Raw genomic sequence first — 19,959 nt, forward strand, 5'->3', positions numbered from 1 at the left:
ACATAAAGATTATTTCATTAATAAAATGCCTTATCTATAGAACAGTGTAAATGGTACCTTGTAACTTGTATAACAGTATCCAAATGACTCAAAACTGCTAGAGAAAATGGAAGAATCCTTAATGAAGATGTAAGATGAAGAGCATGTTCAGAAGCAATCTTAATCAAGCATGTTTTAATGAAACCAAACTTTCCAGGAAGTGTTTTGGATGAATGAATGAATGAAGGAGTGAGACTGAGAACAGACAAAGCTGGACTCTCAAGTGATGCAAGGTCTCCCTTTCCTCCGTCACCAGAATGAAGTGGCATAATGAATGTGAATACAGCCCGGAGGAATACAGGAGCCTTATGGATTTATTATTATTTAGCTAACTAGATTTCAGTTGGGTGACTTAGCAGTTTCTTCCTCTTCTGGAGGGAGCCAGCATTCCACTAGCTAGGCCAGGCATGAGTGAACACAAACAATAACCATTGGTATCTATTGTTTCAATGCAAAGTTCTGCTTTGCCCTATGAAATGAAGACCCGTATTAATTATTTAGGCAGCTACCAAAGTAAAAGATGTCCAGGCATGGCAGAAAACAAATTATTTTATAGAAGAAAGAGGAAAGAGGCTTCTCTTTTATAGAGGAAAGAGACTTCACTATCTAATCTTCTGTTGAGATTCCACATTAACTGAAAAAAGACAAACAGGTCTTTGCTTTATGATAAGGATTCTTAGAAATTACCTGATGGCCATATTGTGAGCTGCAGTTCCCAAAGCTCTTCGACCCAGTATACACAAGGCAAAGGAAAGTGTCACTAGAGGAGAATCTTCATCGCTGTCCAGATGCTACAAAGTTATAATAACATCATGTTATTCTAAATGCAAATACCATCTTTAAAAGCACTGCAATAGTGTAAATGGTAACATTCATAAAATTTGCATGTAACTGGACTTGCGCACAAAAACATTCTTTGTAATTCTTTTGCAATTAAACAGAAGAAGGAAGATCACTGCCATCAAAGGCTTTCTGCAAAATTCAAGCTTATTTTGCCCCCTGGCTGAAAACAGAACATTTCAATCTCGTGTGGAGAGATCCCAAGGGAGGGGAGCTTTGGTGGTGGGGGGGGGGTTTGTGCGTTTGTTTGTTTTTCCCAGATCTGACATTCTAAATCAGAGCAGATTCCTTATTGCTAAGAGATGCTGCAACTGGAGGCAGCCAAACCCCTTTTCATGGGACACAGTGCCTATAAACCCCCACCACATATTCCAGAACAATCTATTTGGAAAGATTTAGAGGAACACACCTTTAGCGAATAACTATGTCTAAAACATACACCATTGATGGCACTGACCTCATATTTTAACAAGCAGTTGAAATATTTCATGTTCATTTCCTAGCTCAGGAGAGATTCTTTACTGAAATTTTTGCAAAGAAAACTATCAAGCAGGAGGAAAATGAAATAACCCTTCATGAATATGAATCTTCAGGAGGATACAGACTATTATTTCAGCCCATGCGATGAGTGATCTCTTGTAGCTTTCTTTGACTCTAAAACTGAGTCCAATTTTAACAGAGAATGAAGCTCCTTTTATAAAATACATTGATTGTCATTTGATTTTTCTATGTGTACAGTGAAGCTTTTTTCACATCTCATCTCCTACATGGACTGCACCCTTATATAGTCAGTGAATTACAAAAACAGAGGTAAAGATGTAAAAATTACATAAATATGTGTGTGCACACTAATGCAGACATTCCTTTCCTCTTTTAAGTCTGAGAAGTTTTAAGTCTACTTGGTGTCCCTAAGTCTATTATTCAATTTGAAAGTCTCAGCCACAGAACAGGTGAAAAAGCATCATTTAACAGTGGCTGTCTCTCCACCATGCAGTTCTTTGTGTGTCAGAACCTGGGAGCTGAGACATGGAGATGGAAAAGAGATTAAATATTTCCCAATAGGAGGTGATGGTGGGGAAGGCTCAGAGAACAATTCAATGAAACCAGTATCAATGCAATGATAGAGGAACTGGTGGAATGGTATTTAGGGTTAAGGACATGATAAGGAACCAAAGTGGAGAAGAAACATTAAGGTTCAGCAGCGTTACGCCAGCTAAGGTCAGTGGCAGCAAATGGGATGTGCACTCTGTGATCCTAAATGAAAAGTGTACAAATAAGAGTGCATGGTGGCCAGGAAAGATAAGCTTCTCATTTTTTGCCATCATCAGCAATAAACAGAAAGTTAAATCAAGGGAACATTCTTGTTTGAAACTGCATTCTCCTTCTGGGCTATTTTGAGTATTCCATGGAAATACATGAAAGCATTTCCAACAAATTATTGCTGACCATCAGTAATCTTAATGATTCAAAGCATGTGAACGTGTAGCTGAAAACCTGTCCTTGACCTTCTAGAGCTGCAAGATCATTTCACACGGTTTTGTAGCATGGTTCATACTTGAATTATGAGCTCTCGGAGGTGACCTATGCTAGCAGTGAGTTTGTTACGCACTTCCCTACCATCTGAAGACCAAATATACTCAAATATAGGAAAATTTTTGGAAAGGGTACAAATGTACCCAACACAGGCAACACTGAAGGACAGTAACGCTCCAGTGACATTCCTTGAATACAGCTTTCTCTAGCAGCACTTCTGCAAGCACTTGTTATATCCACACATGCTAAAGCTGAAGAAATGAACAGTGTTGGAAGTGTGCACAATAAGCAGCTGGTTCTGTATTCAAACACTGATGATTCTTGAATTTTGCACGAAGGTAATCTCCAAAATACGTATTTCCATTCCACTAAATAGGTATTTTCCTTTTATGTTCAATTTGACAGCTTAAATTAAATAAATTTTATTGTATTAATCCTGAGCAAGCAAAAGAGTAACTGCATCATTTAACTCTTATCCCAAGAATTAAAACTGTGACTACCAAAAAATAAACAAATGCAAGCTTACCTCCACCCTTTTTCTTGCACAGAACTGAATCCAGTCCAGATAAACACTGCAGAAACTAGCTCTTGTTATTCCTTGGAGACAAGGAACATAATCTTCATCTATGTTAATGTTAAACATTGCAAGGTCACGTTCAATGTAATGCCACTTTGCATAAGGCTGCAGTATCTTTTGGATGGATTCGTCTTTTATCCAGTCAAAGATTTTGGGAGAACTTGCTGTAAAGTATATTATACTCTGTTGACAAAATGCACAAATGTTAGACACTCTACCTCTGATTAAAGCAGATATAGTTTGCACAGAAAAGGACAAATCAAAGAGGACCACATTAACTACCTATAATGGTACATTTTTTTTCTAATTTTTTACTGCTTGGCATCATTGCTTCACAAAACTGTTTGAGATAGAAAGATTATAATAATCAATATCTAAATAGCAGACAACAGAAAAAGAAGTTGTACTTTTAATACTCTTCTGCCTTAAAGAAAAATAAGTACAAACAATACACTATGATATGAATACAGAGTTCCAGGATCCAAAGGTGTTAATTACTGAATATTAGTCTATCTAGACTATCACCAAGAAGGTGATATCGATAAAGTTTAGGCATATTTTGAAAACACAGTAGTAGCTGGTTACATGCTCAAAACAGGACTCTATTTTTCCTCCATGAACTTCCTGTTTTCTGGGGATGAAGCTTTCCTAATTCTTTAACAAAAACAGTTCCACCATGATTTAACCACAAACGTGGGATCTGACAACACAAGTCTGAAAACCCCTGCTTTAATTGCTGTTTTCTTTCTGCATTTAGTAACATCACAGTGAGGCCAGTACAGAATAATGGATTTTTCTTGTATGTCAGGTTTAGAAGCTGATAACCTATGTAACCAAGTTTGCTTTTAAAGAACTGAAGGAGAAGCAGCATTCAGCAGGAGTTCTTTTATCAAAGGAAGGCCCAAATATTTGAAAGCAGCAACACTCGTATCTCATATGTATACTTGAGTTTCTACATTTAGGTTCCTCTAACTGCTGTGTCTGGAGCCATTAAATTAACAACAAAAAAACAAACAAACAAACAAAAAATAATAATTCAAAAAAAAAAAAAAATCTATCTGAAACAAATTTAAAGCATATTTTCAAAAGAATATGAAACTTAAGGAGAAGTTCCTGTGCTGCAAAGGGAAGTGGCATCAGCTGGAAAGTCCCATTATAATGTTTCATTATTATAATATTAATATATTCATTAAGAATTGGATTCCAAAGCAAATGAGCAGCAAGTAAACATGACTGAAGATGTAGTTCTACTTTACCCATGCAATGGAAATATTATTAAGCAAATAAATGTATAAAATGAAAATCTGATGGATTAAAAAGGGCAGAAGCACTACCAGCCCTTTAAAAAATCCCAGATGCCCTCCACAGTTTATCTTTCAAATTGTACAAAAATACACAAGCAAGAGGAAAATTAAACTCCAGAGGAAAAAGACAAGTTAGACAGATACAGACTGAGGATGGACCTTTAATTTTTGGACATGTGGAGAACAAATCACTCTTTCAAAGATTCAGGCAGAAACAATGAGAGCTGAAAACATAGCACTCAGCAAATGCAAACTTCACGAATACTAAAAGATGTTTAAATAAGAATATATTGAAAAAAGATGGAAGAGGCACAAGGGAAAAATCTCACAGTAGTTGGGCAGGATATTATTTCAAAATAGATGCAGAATGGCTACAGGAGCTGACCCACTTTATTTGTGGAGAATAAAATCCTTTTATAAGAAGAAAGATGGGCCTTTCTGGGCTGTCAATGAAACTGCAAATAAAATAAATACATCTTAGGAATAAGATGCTCAGTGCAACTCATTGTTTAAAAGACCAATATGGTAATTATTCTTGACGGACAGGAGAACTGAAACAAAGCATACATTTTCATTGTTGATCTTCAAGATAAGAGTTTGCTTTATTTATTATTCTCACCTGTGTTTACAGAGAAGCAGACTCAGATGGAAAAAAATCAGACTTACCATCAGACATAAAAATCGGAGGAACTCCTGCCACCTAATTAAATTCTGCTCTTAGTAGCTCTTCCTAGATATGTTTTGTGCACAAGTACATCCTCAGCTATATGGCAATTCAGAAATAATGTGGTAAATATTTACAATATTGTAAGCCACAAAGAATAAACTGGAAGCACTCCAAAGGCTGAGTGCAATGGAAATGCAGTTGCTGCAGAAACTCCAGCCCAAGTGTTTTCTGAGTTTGTGATTTATGTGACCTGAATTCTATATTAACCAGAGTTCTTCTTAAAATTAGTTTCCTATGCCATTAAAAGGAAAATTTCGGGGCTTTACAATGTTCACAGAGGAATTGTGCAGGGTCTTCACAGCTCAAGATTCCCCCATAAGAAAGAGCTGGGGAAGGAACGAATTCTCACTTTCTGATATTGTTTATCTGTAGGTAAGTACTAAATAAACAGGATGAAAGCTGATCTGATACATAATAGGATCTCCTCACTTTCTGAGGCTGTGCTAAGGATTTTACGAACCCTTATCAAAGCTCTTTATGGAAGAAACTAATAACTTGAAGAACAAGAGAAGAAAATCTCCATATAGCTTTCTTTTGGGAAGCGCCATTCTAAATAAGGGATCTCCTGAGCGTGCTCTCCCTTTACTGAAGGGACCTCCAGCCCAGGCTAATATTGAAGCTGCCAACAGGTTACTATTTATTATCTTGTGTTGATCCTTCCCTAAGAAGAGAAGTAGATTAAAGGACTTACTCCTTTCTGAGAATGAAGATGTGACAATGCAGTGTTATAGCACTGGTTCAACTCAATCCAAGAAAGAGTTGATTTTCGCATCTTTTGAAGATGTAGTGGTGGACATACAACATCTGCCTACAGCGGAGATGGAATCCCAGCATATCTCAGTAGTGCGAAGATTGTCTAACCCACCTCCCTTTAACTCAAAACCAGATTAATTAACCACATCTGTATCAATGGGACAAAAGTTCGTCTAAGTGATCCTACCTATGTCAGCTGCTTCTCAGCTATATCCAGAACCACAAGCCCTAAACCATTTTTGAGTGAAGTTTCACTTCCCATGTGATGAACCTCACACTTTCCACAAGTTCTCTGCGTATTAATTGACTTAAAGGCACTAAAAAAGTTCCAGTCTACAATGCACAATTCCTCATTGCTTTAAACTAATAAACTGCTGCGTTGATTGCAGCTTTGACTGGGATTTTTTTCAGTCTTGTTCAACATCAAAAGCTGAGTCATATGTCAGCTTGCACCTGTTTATGTCCAGGTTACCTTTTGAAGTAGAACAAAATAGTTGTAGCAATATATTCATAATAGTTTAAAGAAGTTTGGTGGTTTGTTGGGGTTTTTTTGTTTTTTTAGTTTAGATACATTGCTTAAAACCAATTTAATTTATAGCCACAAACCCCACTTCTAAAATAAAAAATTCCTGCTCACATGCAGTTTTGTTTCTAATTAGTTAATTAAACAAAGCAGGTTGGTTACCAGGCCCTACTGCCTGTAAAATTATTTATGAAATCCCAGTCTGCATTTTACAAAGTAATCGACTGCATGATCAAAGCAGCTTTGTGAGGCAACAATCTTGGGTTTACTGCATTGGCTCACTTGCAAAAAAAGGTGGTTAATTTATTTACAACAGGTCTCAAAGTTTGACAGGATTTTTACAACTGCAGAGTTGTAAGTAGGAAGGAGATGTCAGGGATGGTTGGGAGCTTTAGTGACTGGCTTTGTGTCAGTACCAGTGGGACAGGAGGCAGCATTTGGCTTTTATTGATTCAGTAGAATACAAGCAAGCTCAGCAATTTCTTCATTTGCTGGACTGGAAACCATCTGACAGAGGATGAAGATGTCATGCTAGATTTTAAGGTTCAATTATTTTGACAAATTAATGTCTGTATGGCCATTGTGATCTTAATAACAGCACAAATATAGAAGTGATGTAAATGAATTACTGTTTAATCAATGGAATAAAACAAGATGAGTTGTGGTATATATGTAAAACAGCAGGTAAGAAGGGGGTTTGCTCTACTATAAAAATACCTTTGAGAAACAGCTCTTCAGAGGTTTCCCAAGAACTTTATGCTTGTTATTCTTTTCTGTTTTTGCCAGAAAAAACAGTGGAAAGGCCAAGTCAAGAAGAAATAACAAACTGTCAGTGAAGCTTTGCTTTGTAAGGATGCTTCCTCTGACTTTATTGCTAGAGGATGTTAACTCACATTCTTGATTTCTGCTTAAGCATGCCTGCAATTTTCTGTACTAACTGTAAGTATAAGCTGTCAGAATCAAATGTACCAAAGGGAGATATGAATTAATTATCCCCATCTAACATCAAGTCAGTCTGACTGCCAGTAGTGTAAGTGAATAAATATAAAGCCAAAAACTTCAAACACTCTTTCTTCTGTGGACAGCCAGAAAGTTCTTTCTATTTTACAAACCTGCCTAGAAATTAAGTACACTTTGCCAAGGAGTTTACCTTTATGTAGTATCTGATAAGTATTCTCCGCAGATCGAACACTTGCAGCATTGTTGCAGCGTTGTTATCAATGATGCTATATCCTTCCAGGATGTACTGGGTTCGTGTTATTTCCCATGTCAGCCATCGGAGGTTAAAGGCTGCATTACATGACAACAAGTGAGGCAAGTGCCCTGGCTTACAACAGCAGCAGCCTTCATTGTCTTCATCTCCTTCTGTTATAGCTTCCACTTCTCTCTGCTGGCAATATGTCCCTTGGCAGTGAGAAAAAGAGAGTATGCTGCCAGTTATCGGGGGAGGAGGAAACAAAGGATTTCTTCCAAGCTGAAAAAGTACGATTGAAGGCTCTATGCACTTAGCAAAATCTAATAGAAAGAACTATGGCAACATATTAGATGTGCCAATTGATCTGTGCGCAGTAGCAAATAAAGAGCTGTATATTATTTACTATCACCTATAAAAGCCAAAAGGGCCTGATCTAATGTTCTAGGTGCTCAGTTCTGAGCTAAGCTAAACTACAGAGTACAGCTTCTGCCTTAATAAAATCTCACCAGTAAGCAACACTAAAGAGTCCTGCTCCATCACGCACATTAAGCAAATTGATCCAAGTCTCAGTCTGCTTTTTCAAGTAACATACCGGATGCAAACAAAGATTTTACAGTGTGTCAGAGCACTTGTAAAATCTGGGGTTTAGCAAACTATCTTGGAAAACAGGTTCCAAAAATAACATCCACCCTCTCTCACCAGAGTAAAAGCTACTCCAGATCAAACATCTCTAATGAATAGCACTAGTGTCAGTATATCATGAAGACAGAGCAGCTTTCTAATTAGCCTATTACACAGGCTTTACATCAAAATAGAGTAAATCTTTCTGAAAAAGAGATGTTAACTGAAAAAGAAGTCCTAAGGCAGGTGCAGAAACAATAATAGATCTGCACTTCTAGCCTGTGCTGTGCACACTAGATGGTCAAGCTGAGCCCTTTGGGATTTGAAGTCTATGAATGTGGTTTCTACACCATGTAGAGCACTGCAAATCAAAACCAAGGTGGACACTCATGTACCCCCTCCCCCATTCTCCAAATACATGAGTTCTATGTTCTTGATGCATGGATCTTTTTAAAATTTACTCTCTGTGGGCTGTTGCAGAAGTCATTCTCCACTGAATTTATACATAAACCATCTTTCAAGGCCATTTCCTATGATGCAAGTTACACATACGTCTCACATGGGACTTCTGCCAAAGTTTCCCCACAAGAGAGCTGGCTCCATCAGCTTCCAAATGGTCTCAAGAGAAGAGGAAGGTGATAGACGCTGTGCTGCAGTTCAACAGCTATGAACCCCCTGCCAGGACCAACAGACCTGTTCAGTTGTGTCACTGTAAATGGGAGAAGAATTTGGCTATGTTCATCATCTGAATGTTGGACCAGGAAAAAACAGTGTCAGCTCCAATACCCTGCAGTTTGCCAGCACCCTGAAAGAAAGCCTGGAGCAAGGCAGCATCCCAAAGGCCTTTCTGTGGAGTGTGATGACAGTCCTTGACTGTCTATCCTGGTCCCATCACAACTGTCTGGTCAAGAACCTGTGGACTTTAGCTTGTACCTATTGAAGTAGTACTCAGCATATTCCTTTCTCGGGACTAAGAAAAGCCTTTCAAAATATAACTAAGTATGTTGAAGTATTGGTTATCACTTTCTCTTTTTGGTCTGTACACTTTCTAAAATATATCCAGCAAGCAAAAACATACAAGAAAAAAAGAAGAATAGAAAGATCTGAAGGAAATGTGTGAGAAAATACAGGATTGTAGCCCTAAGAGATGTGGGGAAAAAAAGATCCAGTACATTCCACTGTTCTCCATTCAGTTTTCTATGAGTGAAAATTTATACGACAAATTATTAAATGCCTTCAACTCACTCAAATATAAACATCTTCTCTTTCAACATCGCCACAAAGTACAAAACATGACCTATCAAGCTGACATTTCCAGTTGGACTGGACATGAACTGGACTGCTTCTGCTGCATATTTCACAGATTTCTACATGAATTAACGCTTACTGCTCAACAGCAAAAAAGCAGCAACTGCTCTGGGTCAGTGGATGCTTTGCTGAAGTCAAGTCAAAATCCATAGTACTCAAACTGGAGCAGGGAGAGGCATATTCTTTTGTATGCAGCTTGAAAAGAGGAAAATGACTGTTCCATGCTGGTGCTGTTACTATTGCTGTTATGTGTATTTTTGAAAGCTTAAAGGTCTCTCAGTATTAAACTGAATTTAAGAGAAGATACATCTTTATCCCAGGCTCTAAATTAAGTATTGCCAAATGTTTATAAGTGATGAAAAACACAAGCCTAATAAACAGTTGCCACTGAACTCCTTCCAGCTTAGAGAATTAAAGCTGGCTTTGCTCAGTCTAGGTAACTCTAGTCTTAAATCACTCTTTTCTTCTTTTGGTATGGAAATATAGCATTTCATTCCTATGGGATGCTGGCTGTTTCTATGTGCTGTCTCTATTATCTCTATTAGTAAGTACCAAATATTATTACTGCAGATTCTGTAAATACTAGTTTTCTTAAGCCACATATTTTGCAAAATATGGGTCCTAAAGAGGCTGGCAAGCAAATAATAGGTGAATTTAAGAGACCCTCAATGTTTGGGGGAAGCTGTCATCACATGCATAACAATGAAAGAAGATGCCAGAACAATTATCTGCATTCTCAGCTAATTCAACAGGCAAAAATGTCTCAAAGTCATCTTTGCTAGGTAATTTTAATCAACTAAAGTTAAAATCATACTGCAGTGGGCACAATCAACATTGAACGTGGTGAGCATTCTAACTGGTACTGCGTTATTACAAAAGCTCTGAAACCCAACCAAAGGAGCTCATGTGGTCATTTTGCAGATTTATTCCAAAGCATGAAATTGGGGCTGTGGTCTTCAACATCTGGCAAACACGCACTTGCTTAACAAAAGTTGTTTGATGGACTTGGGTACTACCACCTTGGGGATTTGGTGTCTTGACCACTTGCAGAGCCTCTGGAGTATCCCTGCTAAGTTTAAATGTGTAACCTAAACCATGGCCAGTGCTCTGACAAAACACCAAATCCCTATTCCTGTCATCATGCTGCTGATGGGCATTTCCAAGTGACATCTAGTGAAAGGACTCAAGTCTGCAAAGACAAAACGCAGGCTTGATGCTCAAGTACATGTGGGTTCCCTCCAAATTCTCGCAGTCAGTTCTAGAAAGACAGCCAGTAACTCTCTCATCTTTAATTGAGCCTTACTTTAATTCATAACGCGCTGGCTGGACTTCAATGCCACAGATTCGCATGTTACTGAGAAATTTCATTTTTCCAGTGCCTGCATCAATCCTTTTTGGTCCATTACTCTAGACACTGGTACTGCAGAGACTAAGAGCATGTGCTCAGCTTTATGCGCTGAGCCAAAAGATTTAAGTTTTAATAACGGCAGTTAAGCATTTGTATACATCTTTTACAGAAGGGTGACTCTAAACTTTTATGTATATGTTGTAAGTTGATAATTTCAATGAAAATTTTTATATTGCTTCTCAAAAAATTATCAAGTTCAAGCAACTCTGGCAGAATTATTCATCAAAACCAAAAAGCAGGGAGCAGAACATGCACTTCAGTGCAGCAATATAATTAACTGTAGTACCGTTAAATATTAAGATATTGGAAAATGTTTTCACTGGTAATTAGTCATTCTAAAATCTGAGGGAAAACATTTTTTTTTTACATTGATTTCTGCAGTAGAAAGAAAACAAGCTCCTCCATTTCACTCAAACTTAGTGATTCACTGTGACCCCTGTGAGTATAAATGAGACTGATTCATTTGTAAGATATCTAACATTGGAGGGCTGCCAAAAACCCATCAATGCAAAAACATGTGCCAGTTGAACAAAGCAGGGTCAATCTATGTGAGGTCAGGAGAAAACCAGGATGAGAACTTGGAGCTTTTTCTATTTTACTGACACATCAGGATTTGAGGACTGACTTGTGCTCTGCCAGAATGAGCTGACCTAAATGGAAATGAGAAAACTGAAACTATAGACTGCAATCTCACTTTAAGAGGATGCATGAAATAAACCTAAATTAATGACCACCCAGCTGTCTAAAATTTAAGGCTGAAATCATAGTGTGCTTTTGAACTCAATTTTGAAAATTCAATGAGTGAAAAGCTTTTTTTTTTTTTTTTTTAAGTTCTGAAGAGGCCCATAACACAACAACATACTTCTAGAGGCAATTTTAACTTCCATAAAACACTTCAGTTTAACAACACATCCAGAATGGGGAATAATTATTTTGGCTGAAGGTAGCAATAGATTGAGCCCTAAGGATCACTGACAATCATAAACAACTAGGGTGCAAATGTACATAGAAAGGGCTTATAGGACTAATGAACTGACTCCACCCCACAGATGTTAAAAAGATCATAAATCACTCTCCTGCACTGGGCACTTCAAGCTTTAAATGCTTGGACACCAACAACCAGTTTTGGACTTGGGATTTAAATAGGTGTTAAACCTGAGAGATGGAGCTGGGTATGGTCATGGGAACCATAAAGATGGACTGAAACCCAGGGTAAATTCCTTTTGTACACTGTGCAGAGGTCTCACCACTGATGACTTCACAAAAATGCCTGGTTGCTCATCATCTTTTTGGCAAAATCATGCACATGAGTGTTTTAGAAATAAATGCATTACAGTGGAAATATCTGACTCTGCTCCACCAAGTTCTGTTGCAAATCCGAGTAGTCCCAAATTCTGATGGATAAGGCTCCTTCTCACTCAACACTTCTCTGCTCAGGTTAGCAGGCTAATAATCAGTAAACTAGCACCCAGAAGCAGCACAAAAAGCATAATTACAGCCATTGAAAGGCCATCCTCTCCTGAAACAAGCAACAAGGAACAACAAGAAACACAGAACAACAAATACTTCAAAAAGGAGCAAACTGAGTTCCCAAATGGAAACTCATGAACCCCAGAACTGGACACAATCTGGAAACCACCAACAGTTTTGGCTCCTTCCTACTCTTTTCCTTGTGGAATTGGGATTAAGAAGAGTAATTTATAGGCTCTGATAGTTTCAGGTTGTTTCAAAGAAAAATCTCAGAACTTAAAAACCAGTATCAATTCCTCAAAGATCAAAGCTATTAGTTACAAAACTGTGCTTTGGTTTTCAGCTCCTTCAGGTGCTTGCATGCCTGAAAAATAGTCTGGTTTTCAAAGCAGATCAGTTGCTCTAATAATAGGCATCCCCTCTCCTCAGAAACCTTCCATTTTCTTGGTCCACAGAGGCACATTATGGAAGCCCAGGTGGAAGAAAGCATTCTCTAAGGATGTTGGTTGTTAAACTTGCAGCTACCAAATACCGTGAAAACCTTTCATGTCACCTCTTTTGGAGTGCAAAGCAACATGCAACATTTTATTTCTGGCAAAAACATTTTCTCAATAAAAAGGTTGCAGTATGTCTAACAACATTTTCCTTTCTTCCAAGTCTTCTCCAGTGCACCCACAGACACATAAAATTTTGGAAGGGAGGAAAGTGAAAAAAGATATAAAATATTTAGTCTACTCTTGTTACAGAAGCTATTCTAAGCCTATTTGAAATTCCTAGGTGGCTTCTACTGTTGGAGCATCATTATATATCTAGAAAGATTTCCTGCATTCAACAAAGTATTCTCTTCCCTGTTCCATGCCAATTCTCCCAATTAAATCACCAAGATTAAAGAAAACCCTCGCACTCGTTCTGTTGCCTCTAATATTGCTGAGCATTGTGTCTCTCAGCCTTTGTTATTTCCCATGAACAATCTACTTTTTGGGTTTTAACCTTCTCTCCAAAGAGATGTGTTAAAACCAGCAGCTTTTCTTTGAACTCCTTGTAATTTATCAATACCTTTTGGTCTGGTGCATACACTGAACATACCTCAAGTGTGGTTGCAGGAAAGACATGAGGGTGGGTACTTCTATTTCCCAACAGCAAGAAGTCATTTGTAAAAGCAAAAAGTGAAAGTTGCAACCACTCTTTAAATAAAGAATTATTCTTGCTAGCACTACAGCGCCTTCAGACACAAAAATAAAACACCAATAAATATTCCTTACATCGGTAATGTACTTGCTACTGTAAAAAACTATGCAGCATACACATACACTGCAGAAATGAGTAACTGTCCTTATTTCTTAGACATCATTACTGTGCCTGAAGCATATACCCTAAACTGGCTGTGTTCATACACAATTTTGCATGGGAAATAAGCTTGCTAACACAGAGAAAGCCCCACAGGCAATCCAATCCTGCTGTCACAGCTGCCTTTACTACGTACATTTACATTTGTGTCTGCTCTGCACTTCTTTCCTTGATTCATCCAACGAAGCTCCAAGTGAAGCATGAATATTGCACGTGCAACATGCAGTAACAAAGAGTCACAGCAGATATTTAGAAGTAAATTACATGACTGAAGAATAGTGGGCATGATACAGAAAAGAGCTCCTCAATATTTCAGCATGGCCATCCACACGCAGTTTCTGCACATATAACGCCTAACTGGATATTCTCCAAAAGACACTTTGTAGAGGCACAGACTAGACAGAAAAATATTTTAAGTCTTCTTTGTTCTACAGGGAACTAGATATTTTGACATTCTTTCTGCTTGTTCCCTGATTGTGGGTTTTCCCTTCTCTTCCTTTCAAATTAAATGATACATTACGTATTTCTTCTGGCAGGCTGCTTTTAGCATACTGCTGTGGTCTAACACAGACAGTAGAGTTAAGTTACTGAAGGGCTTGATTCCCCCACACCAACGTGCAGCTACTTGAAAGTTTTCACTGAACCTGAGCTCATTACTACCCTCTCTTCATTTTCAACAAAGGAGTAGTTGGGTGTCTCCTCTCAACGCCTGGAGGTATTGAGCCTCCCCCTGCTTGACACATGGGATGAACGACATGATGGAGGTTCATCACCTCTCTGCCTGCAGAAAGGGAGAACGAGGAACTAATTCATGCAAGGTGCTTAAATTGAACAGGACTAAGGATGGATGAGAGGAATCCCAGCTCTGCCGGCTTTCTTCTGTCAGTCTATATCTTTTTGCTCTGCCTGCAAGATTTTGAGGGGTGGGGGTAGGTGGGGTGTGCGTGTTCATTTAAAATCTGAGCCAAATGCTTCTATTACATTCAGTTAGAAAGGCATCTGGATCAGTCATTTATAATGCCAATTCCCAGTTAGGCTGGGCTGCAAACTGGGGAGGCAGTACCTCCTGTCCACAGTACGCTTAAATTCAGAAGACTCTACGACCCCTTCTTCAGCCACTACTGTGGCAGTATTGCTAGCACAGCTTTTCAGCTACCACAATGAGAAACACCCACAGGAAAATCCAGAGCTCCACAATGCAAATATTGTTTTTGGTTTACTCACAAACAGAACACAGTTAGAGGCACAGAGAACACTGTTGTGATTCATTCATTTCCAAAGCAAACATAGACTTCCTATTTAAGGAAGAGCAGATTTTTAGGGCCCTCAATTAAAATTACTTGTTTGAAATTGAAGTCAAGCAGTCAAAGCTCAGAAATTACAGATTTCAAGTTCCTCCTCTAGCCCTTTTTTTCCTCTCTGTGGGAAACCATTCTGTACAATGAAAAGGAATCAGGGTCCTATATGAAAAACAGTGCCTGGCCAGACAACTAAAAATAAGAATGTAAGATGCCCAAAGCAAGGGAAATGAGCATAGTGATTAACAACTCCCTCTTGATTTTGCAAACTACCACATTCTTCCAGGGCAGTTGCATACTCTCTTCCCACTTATGCAGAAAAACACCCTACTGCATTCAGTTGTACCCCACACCAGCTATTTGCAAGATTTGAAATGGGGAAGAATGTGCCTGGTCTGTGCAGGAGCTGGCTCTTGGTGCTAGCTGGGTGCAGCCCACCCTAACTTCCTGCCCCTGCAGGCAGCGATCCCACTCAAAAGAAGGAGCAAAGAAAACCTGCCAAGGAAGAGTTTCAGCTCAATCTCAGCTTCCTTGGGACAACCTACTGCAGCAGCAAACATGTTGAATCTATTCACAAAGTGAACCGGCTACAGTACTAACACTGAACAGCATTAGATAACCTGCATGGAAAGGTCAATTTTTAGACCCATTTAGTTACTTAAACTTTGATTTAAGGGAATCCAGAGATGCCTTGACTGCAATTTTTGAACTTTGCTCTCAGATCCAAATGCAAAATGGCACTCGCCTGGTAATGAACCATCCTGGCTCAAAGTCAGACCAAGTCTTCCCAAACCACTTTGCAAAAGAACTATACCACTTGAACAACAAAACTTCATTCCAAATTCACCATTCTACTTCCAGTTCACTCAGCCCATCTGCTAGGCTTTTTATCCAGACGTTTGAGGATCCTCTCATATTTTTTCATCTCTGTTTCCAAGATTTACTTTTCTTGATCTACCTGGGGATAGTGATGATGGAGAGGGACCCAGCAGCAGGTGGCAACTACATAAAGGAAAAAAAACATTCCCAAAAGTCATGTAATTTCATCATGAAAATGAGAATTCTTTCTTCTGTGTGTTTCAGATCCTACAGTGAACTATCTTAACACAAAAGGATGATCAGCAAGAATAATTTTCTAAAATTAGAATGCAAGTTAATGGAAATGTAAATGTTCTTGCTTACCCCAAATCCCAACAAATCTGAACAAAATGTCAACAGTGCCCAACATATGTCTCTTTTTTACCATGCATAAATTCCTCCTGAAAGTCACTTTTCAGATCTGCAGAAATGAACGAACTATTTTTTGATTTCAGAGTTTCCATTAAGAATTACAACTGTGAGCAACATAAGAGGAACCAAAAGTGACAGGCTGAATAAAACTGTCTTCAAAAAAGAGAAAAAAAGCAATTATCTCCGAGATTTACTGGCCTGTGAAACCAGTGGTACTGTGACTAAGAGATTTGAACTGCCACAGTATTTAACTGTTCTTGCAGAACAACATAAATCTGCATTTGTCTGGCCTGGATTTGAAAGAAGTAATAGCAAATTCCAAACCTATCCAAAATAAGCTTTTAAGTTGTTTTCTTTAAGTACCTGTGGACTCTATAGGATACTTAACCTCAGCACTTCTCTCTGACACAGCAACAGCACAGCTCACCTTGTAGGCACACAAGAAACTAATACTTGCACAGATGTCTTCGAAGCTGAAGAAAGCCACAAACCCACACATATATCATCATCATTATAAACAAGAAATCATAAGGCTGACAAAAAAAAAAATTTCTCTTTCCTTTCCAGTTGCTTTTGCTTATAAATTGCCTTTTTACCGAATACGTATCTCTGCAGATACTACAATACGAAGCTGCTTCAGGTTACTGTTTTCTACATAACCTTTCTTAAGACACAGGATTGTTAACTTCATCCCCACCATAGAAGAAAGAAAGTGAACATCAAGCATTTACCACAACCTGTTCAACATCCTACAAGGAGCCTGTCACAGAGTCAAGATTTGAGCCCACACATGTTATTTCCTAGTCTAATCCTCCCACACCTCAGTGCATTCAAAGAGCCAGTCTCCTATTTTCTCATACCTAATCTTGTTGAAAAGTCGCCTTGATTATACACTCCTTTACATATTGCCCATTAGTTGCTCAGCCCTGGAGCCTGGAAAGCTGTTTATTCTAGGATTTTAAAACTCCTGTCACCTGCAACTGCAAAGTGTTATCTCTGAAAGGTTACAAACATAAGCAGCAAGCTCAGGAAGCCAACATGTGTAGCATGAGCAAAATTTAAAAGCTGTTTAAAAGTTTTGTGGGTTTACTTTCATTTTCCTTCCTACTCCAGGGACAACAACAGACAAAAAGGCAGGAGTATGACACTATGAGCAACTGGCCTCACAAAATCCACACCACCGAGGACAGGGACGCAACTGCCATTCCTTAAAGAGAAGTGTCCTAACAAAGGAATATACTGAGCAGGAACAAAGTGAGGTCACTTCTTCAACTGAAGTCAGCACTTTCTAAATAATAGAAATATGAAACCCTGACTGACTTGCTTCTCTTCTCTTGTTTTGCTGTAATGGAGACTATCATGGCACTGGCATCTTGCATGATCTGACACAGGTTACTTTCCATGGGAGGAGTCTAATGATATTTGGGGTTTTATTCAAAAACAAGTTTTGGGGGGTTGATCAATTCTAAGAGTAACTTCATTTTTCATCATTATGGAGGGAAAGAAATAATCTGAAAACGTAACTAATCATAACCTAAAAGATCTGTGAACCAAGCAAATAACTCAGTGTGCCTTCTTTCTGAAAGTCTTATGATATTGCAGAACGTGACTCCAAAATTCTTAACATCAAATTTCAAAACATTGTTATTCAGATAATAACACAAAGAAGTACAGAGCTTTTAGACAAACAGACAAGTATCTATAAAAAGAGAGAGAGAAAGATCCTTAAACTCTATGTCCTGCTATAGAGTTGTGATCGATGAAAAGGTCACACAGGGTTTGTTGCTGGTTTTGTTGTTATTTAAATCATCAAGGATCCTTACCTCGAAATTCCAGCCCTCTGAGCTGAAAGGTGACAAGGCCATTTCCAATTTCGATCAAGTGCACAAAGGCATTTAAATAATCTGATGCCAGAATAAAACAGTCTCCTGTGTTGTAGTTTCCCCAGCGGCCCAGAACCAAATCTCCACAAAGAGACTCCTGCAGAGATCTTGTCAGATGCTCATAAAAAATGGAGTTGAGATTATTGTCATCATTTCCTACAACCAGAGCAGCAGACATTTGTAAAGAATAAAATTTAAAATACACTAAGCCATTCTGCATAAAATCCCACATTCTTTTTTATTCCTGCGTAAAGCTTCTTCCTCTAGCTGGATATCTTCCTCATGCTTTACACAATCTACATTTCCCAGGTGGTGTTTAGCCCTCCAGAGAATCAGGCATGAAACTTTTGTTTCATATGAAGAATAGCATAGAACATCAAATTAGTGCTAACACCTATTTCAGACCAAATCAAATGACCTCCATGTTTACAACAGCAAGAATTTTTTAGCTCCACTGAAAGTCTCTGCAATGCTAAGTTTATGTCTACATATTGTCCTTAATTTAAGAACCCAGAAATCATCATTTCAGCACATAAGCTTAAATCTGACTATTATTTCTGAGATTTTTAAATAACTCGATCACACAGCTTCCAGGAATTTTGGTGGGATTTTTTTCTTTTAGTACTCCAGGACAGGAATTTTCCACAATGGCTTCTCCATGAAGTATCTGTTGGTACTTAAGATGAAGATACGTATTTTAAAAGAGCTCACTGAGTATACCAAGAAAGAATAAAACTAGAATTGCTACCACTTCTTTAAAAATAGTAGCTGTCCAATTACACATTGCTTGGACCAATTGTTCACCCCATCACAGTCTGGAAGTGTCATCTCCTAAAAGTTTATGGCATTTAACTGGATTAAAAGTAGCACTTTATGACAGTGATACATGAAAGCAAATGAACTTTTCACAAATGTTGACACAGTGCTGCATAATCCAACCTGGTATTGTCTTGTGCTTGTCCTCTTTTACCTAATATATGCTTGACCTAAGAACTGCTTTTCATTTCTATAATGCATCAGTGTCTCACCTTCAATACTTTCAAAATGCTGGCGCATTGATATACACATACAAACTAATGTCTTGTAGGTGTATTTCTATACATGAGCATGTATGTGGATACACATGTACAGGTACATATGCATATTTATGTATGTGCATATTTAGGAGCAGATCTAACATGGAGAAAAAACCCAGAGGGTGACAGGCTATAGCTTTCCCTACAAATTGCTCCCCAGTAAAAAAGAAGGAGTGAGCATGTTGCTACCCTGCTTTTCATCACCAAGGCCATTATGCATTCAGCGTGGTATGTATGTACATGCAGGTGTGTATGCACATATAGACATAATCAGTTATACACCTTCCGGAATGCATTTAGTCAAAATCTAAATGAGTCATCAAATTAATCTTTTAAGCACACATACAAAGGAATGTTTTGCTTGAGCTATGAGGTGTAAAACATAATCAACTTATTAGCATGTAGAATAGTGCTAAAGGTTATTGCTGTCAGATGATGGAATGGCCTTGGGAAATATCTTAACTCCCTGCCTTGAAATGATAAATAATGAAAGAGCATTATATATGCCTCAAAGTGCTAATACCTCTCTTGTCTTCTTGGACACTCTGCACTACACCCACTTCTGCTTAAAGATGTGTATTTGTTCATGCTACTGATGTAATGGATAAAGATAAAAGGGGATGTGTGTAAATAAAAATATAACAGCAATAAACACAATGTAATCTTATACCTTTACAATACAAGCCCCTAACACCTCAGGGGCAAAATAAAACCAGCTGCAGAACACTAAAGTAGCAGAAACCCATATATGAAACCCTGGCTTCTCCCACTGGAATGAGTATTTGGCATGAAACACTGGTATAGACTTCCACTGGAAAGGGCTCTGT

The 19,959-nt window shown here is 38.3% G+C and overlaps 1 protein-coding gene across 2 annotated transcripts in view; it reads right to left on the reverse strand.

The window, feature by feature from the left end:
• The window catches only part of PCNX2 (pecanex 2), a 153,133-nt gene that overhangs the window by 18,502 nt on the left and 114,672 nt on the right, over nt 1-19,959 (reverse strand). For both annotated transcript variants that reach the window (XR_003993465.1, XM_030499485.1), the window contains exons 25-28: nt 17,997-18,212; nt 7,447-7,700; nt 2,939-3,172; nt 727-830 (exon numbers count right to left, since the gene is read on the reverse strand). Coding sequence is in view for 1 of the 2 variants with exons in the window: in XM_030499485.1 (XP_030355345.1) it covers nt 727-830; nt 2,939-3,172; nt 7,447-7,700; nt 17,997-18,212 (808 nt within the window). In the remaining variant the exon portion in view is untranslated. The remainder of the gene's footprint in view (nt 1-726; nt 831-2,938; nt 3,173-7,446; nt 7,701-17,996; nt 18,213-19,959) is intronic.

Source organism: Strigops habroptila, chromosome 10 (assembly GCF_004027225.2).
Source record: "Strigops habroptila isolate Jane chromosome 10, bStrHab1.2.pri, whole genome shotgun sequence".
NCBI classification, from domain to species: Eukaryota; Metazoa; Chordata; class Aves; order Psittaciformes; family Psittacidae; genus Strigops; species Strigops habroptila.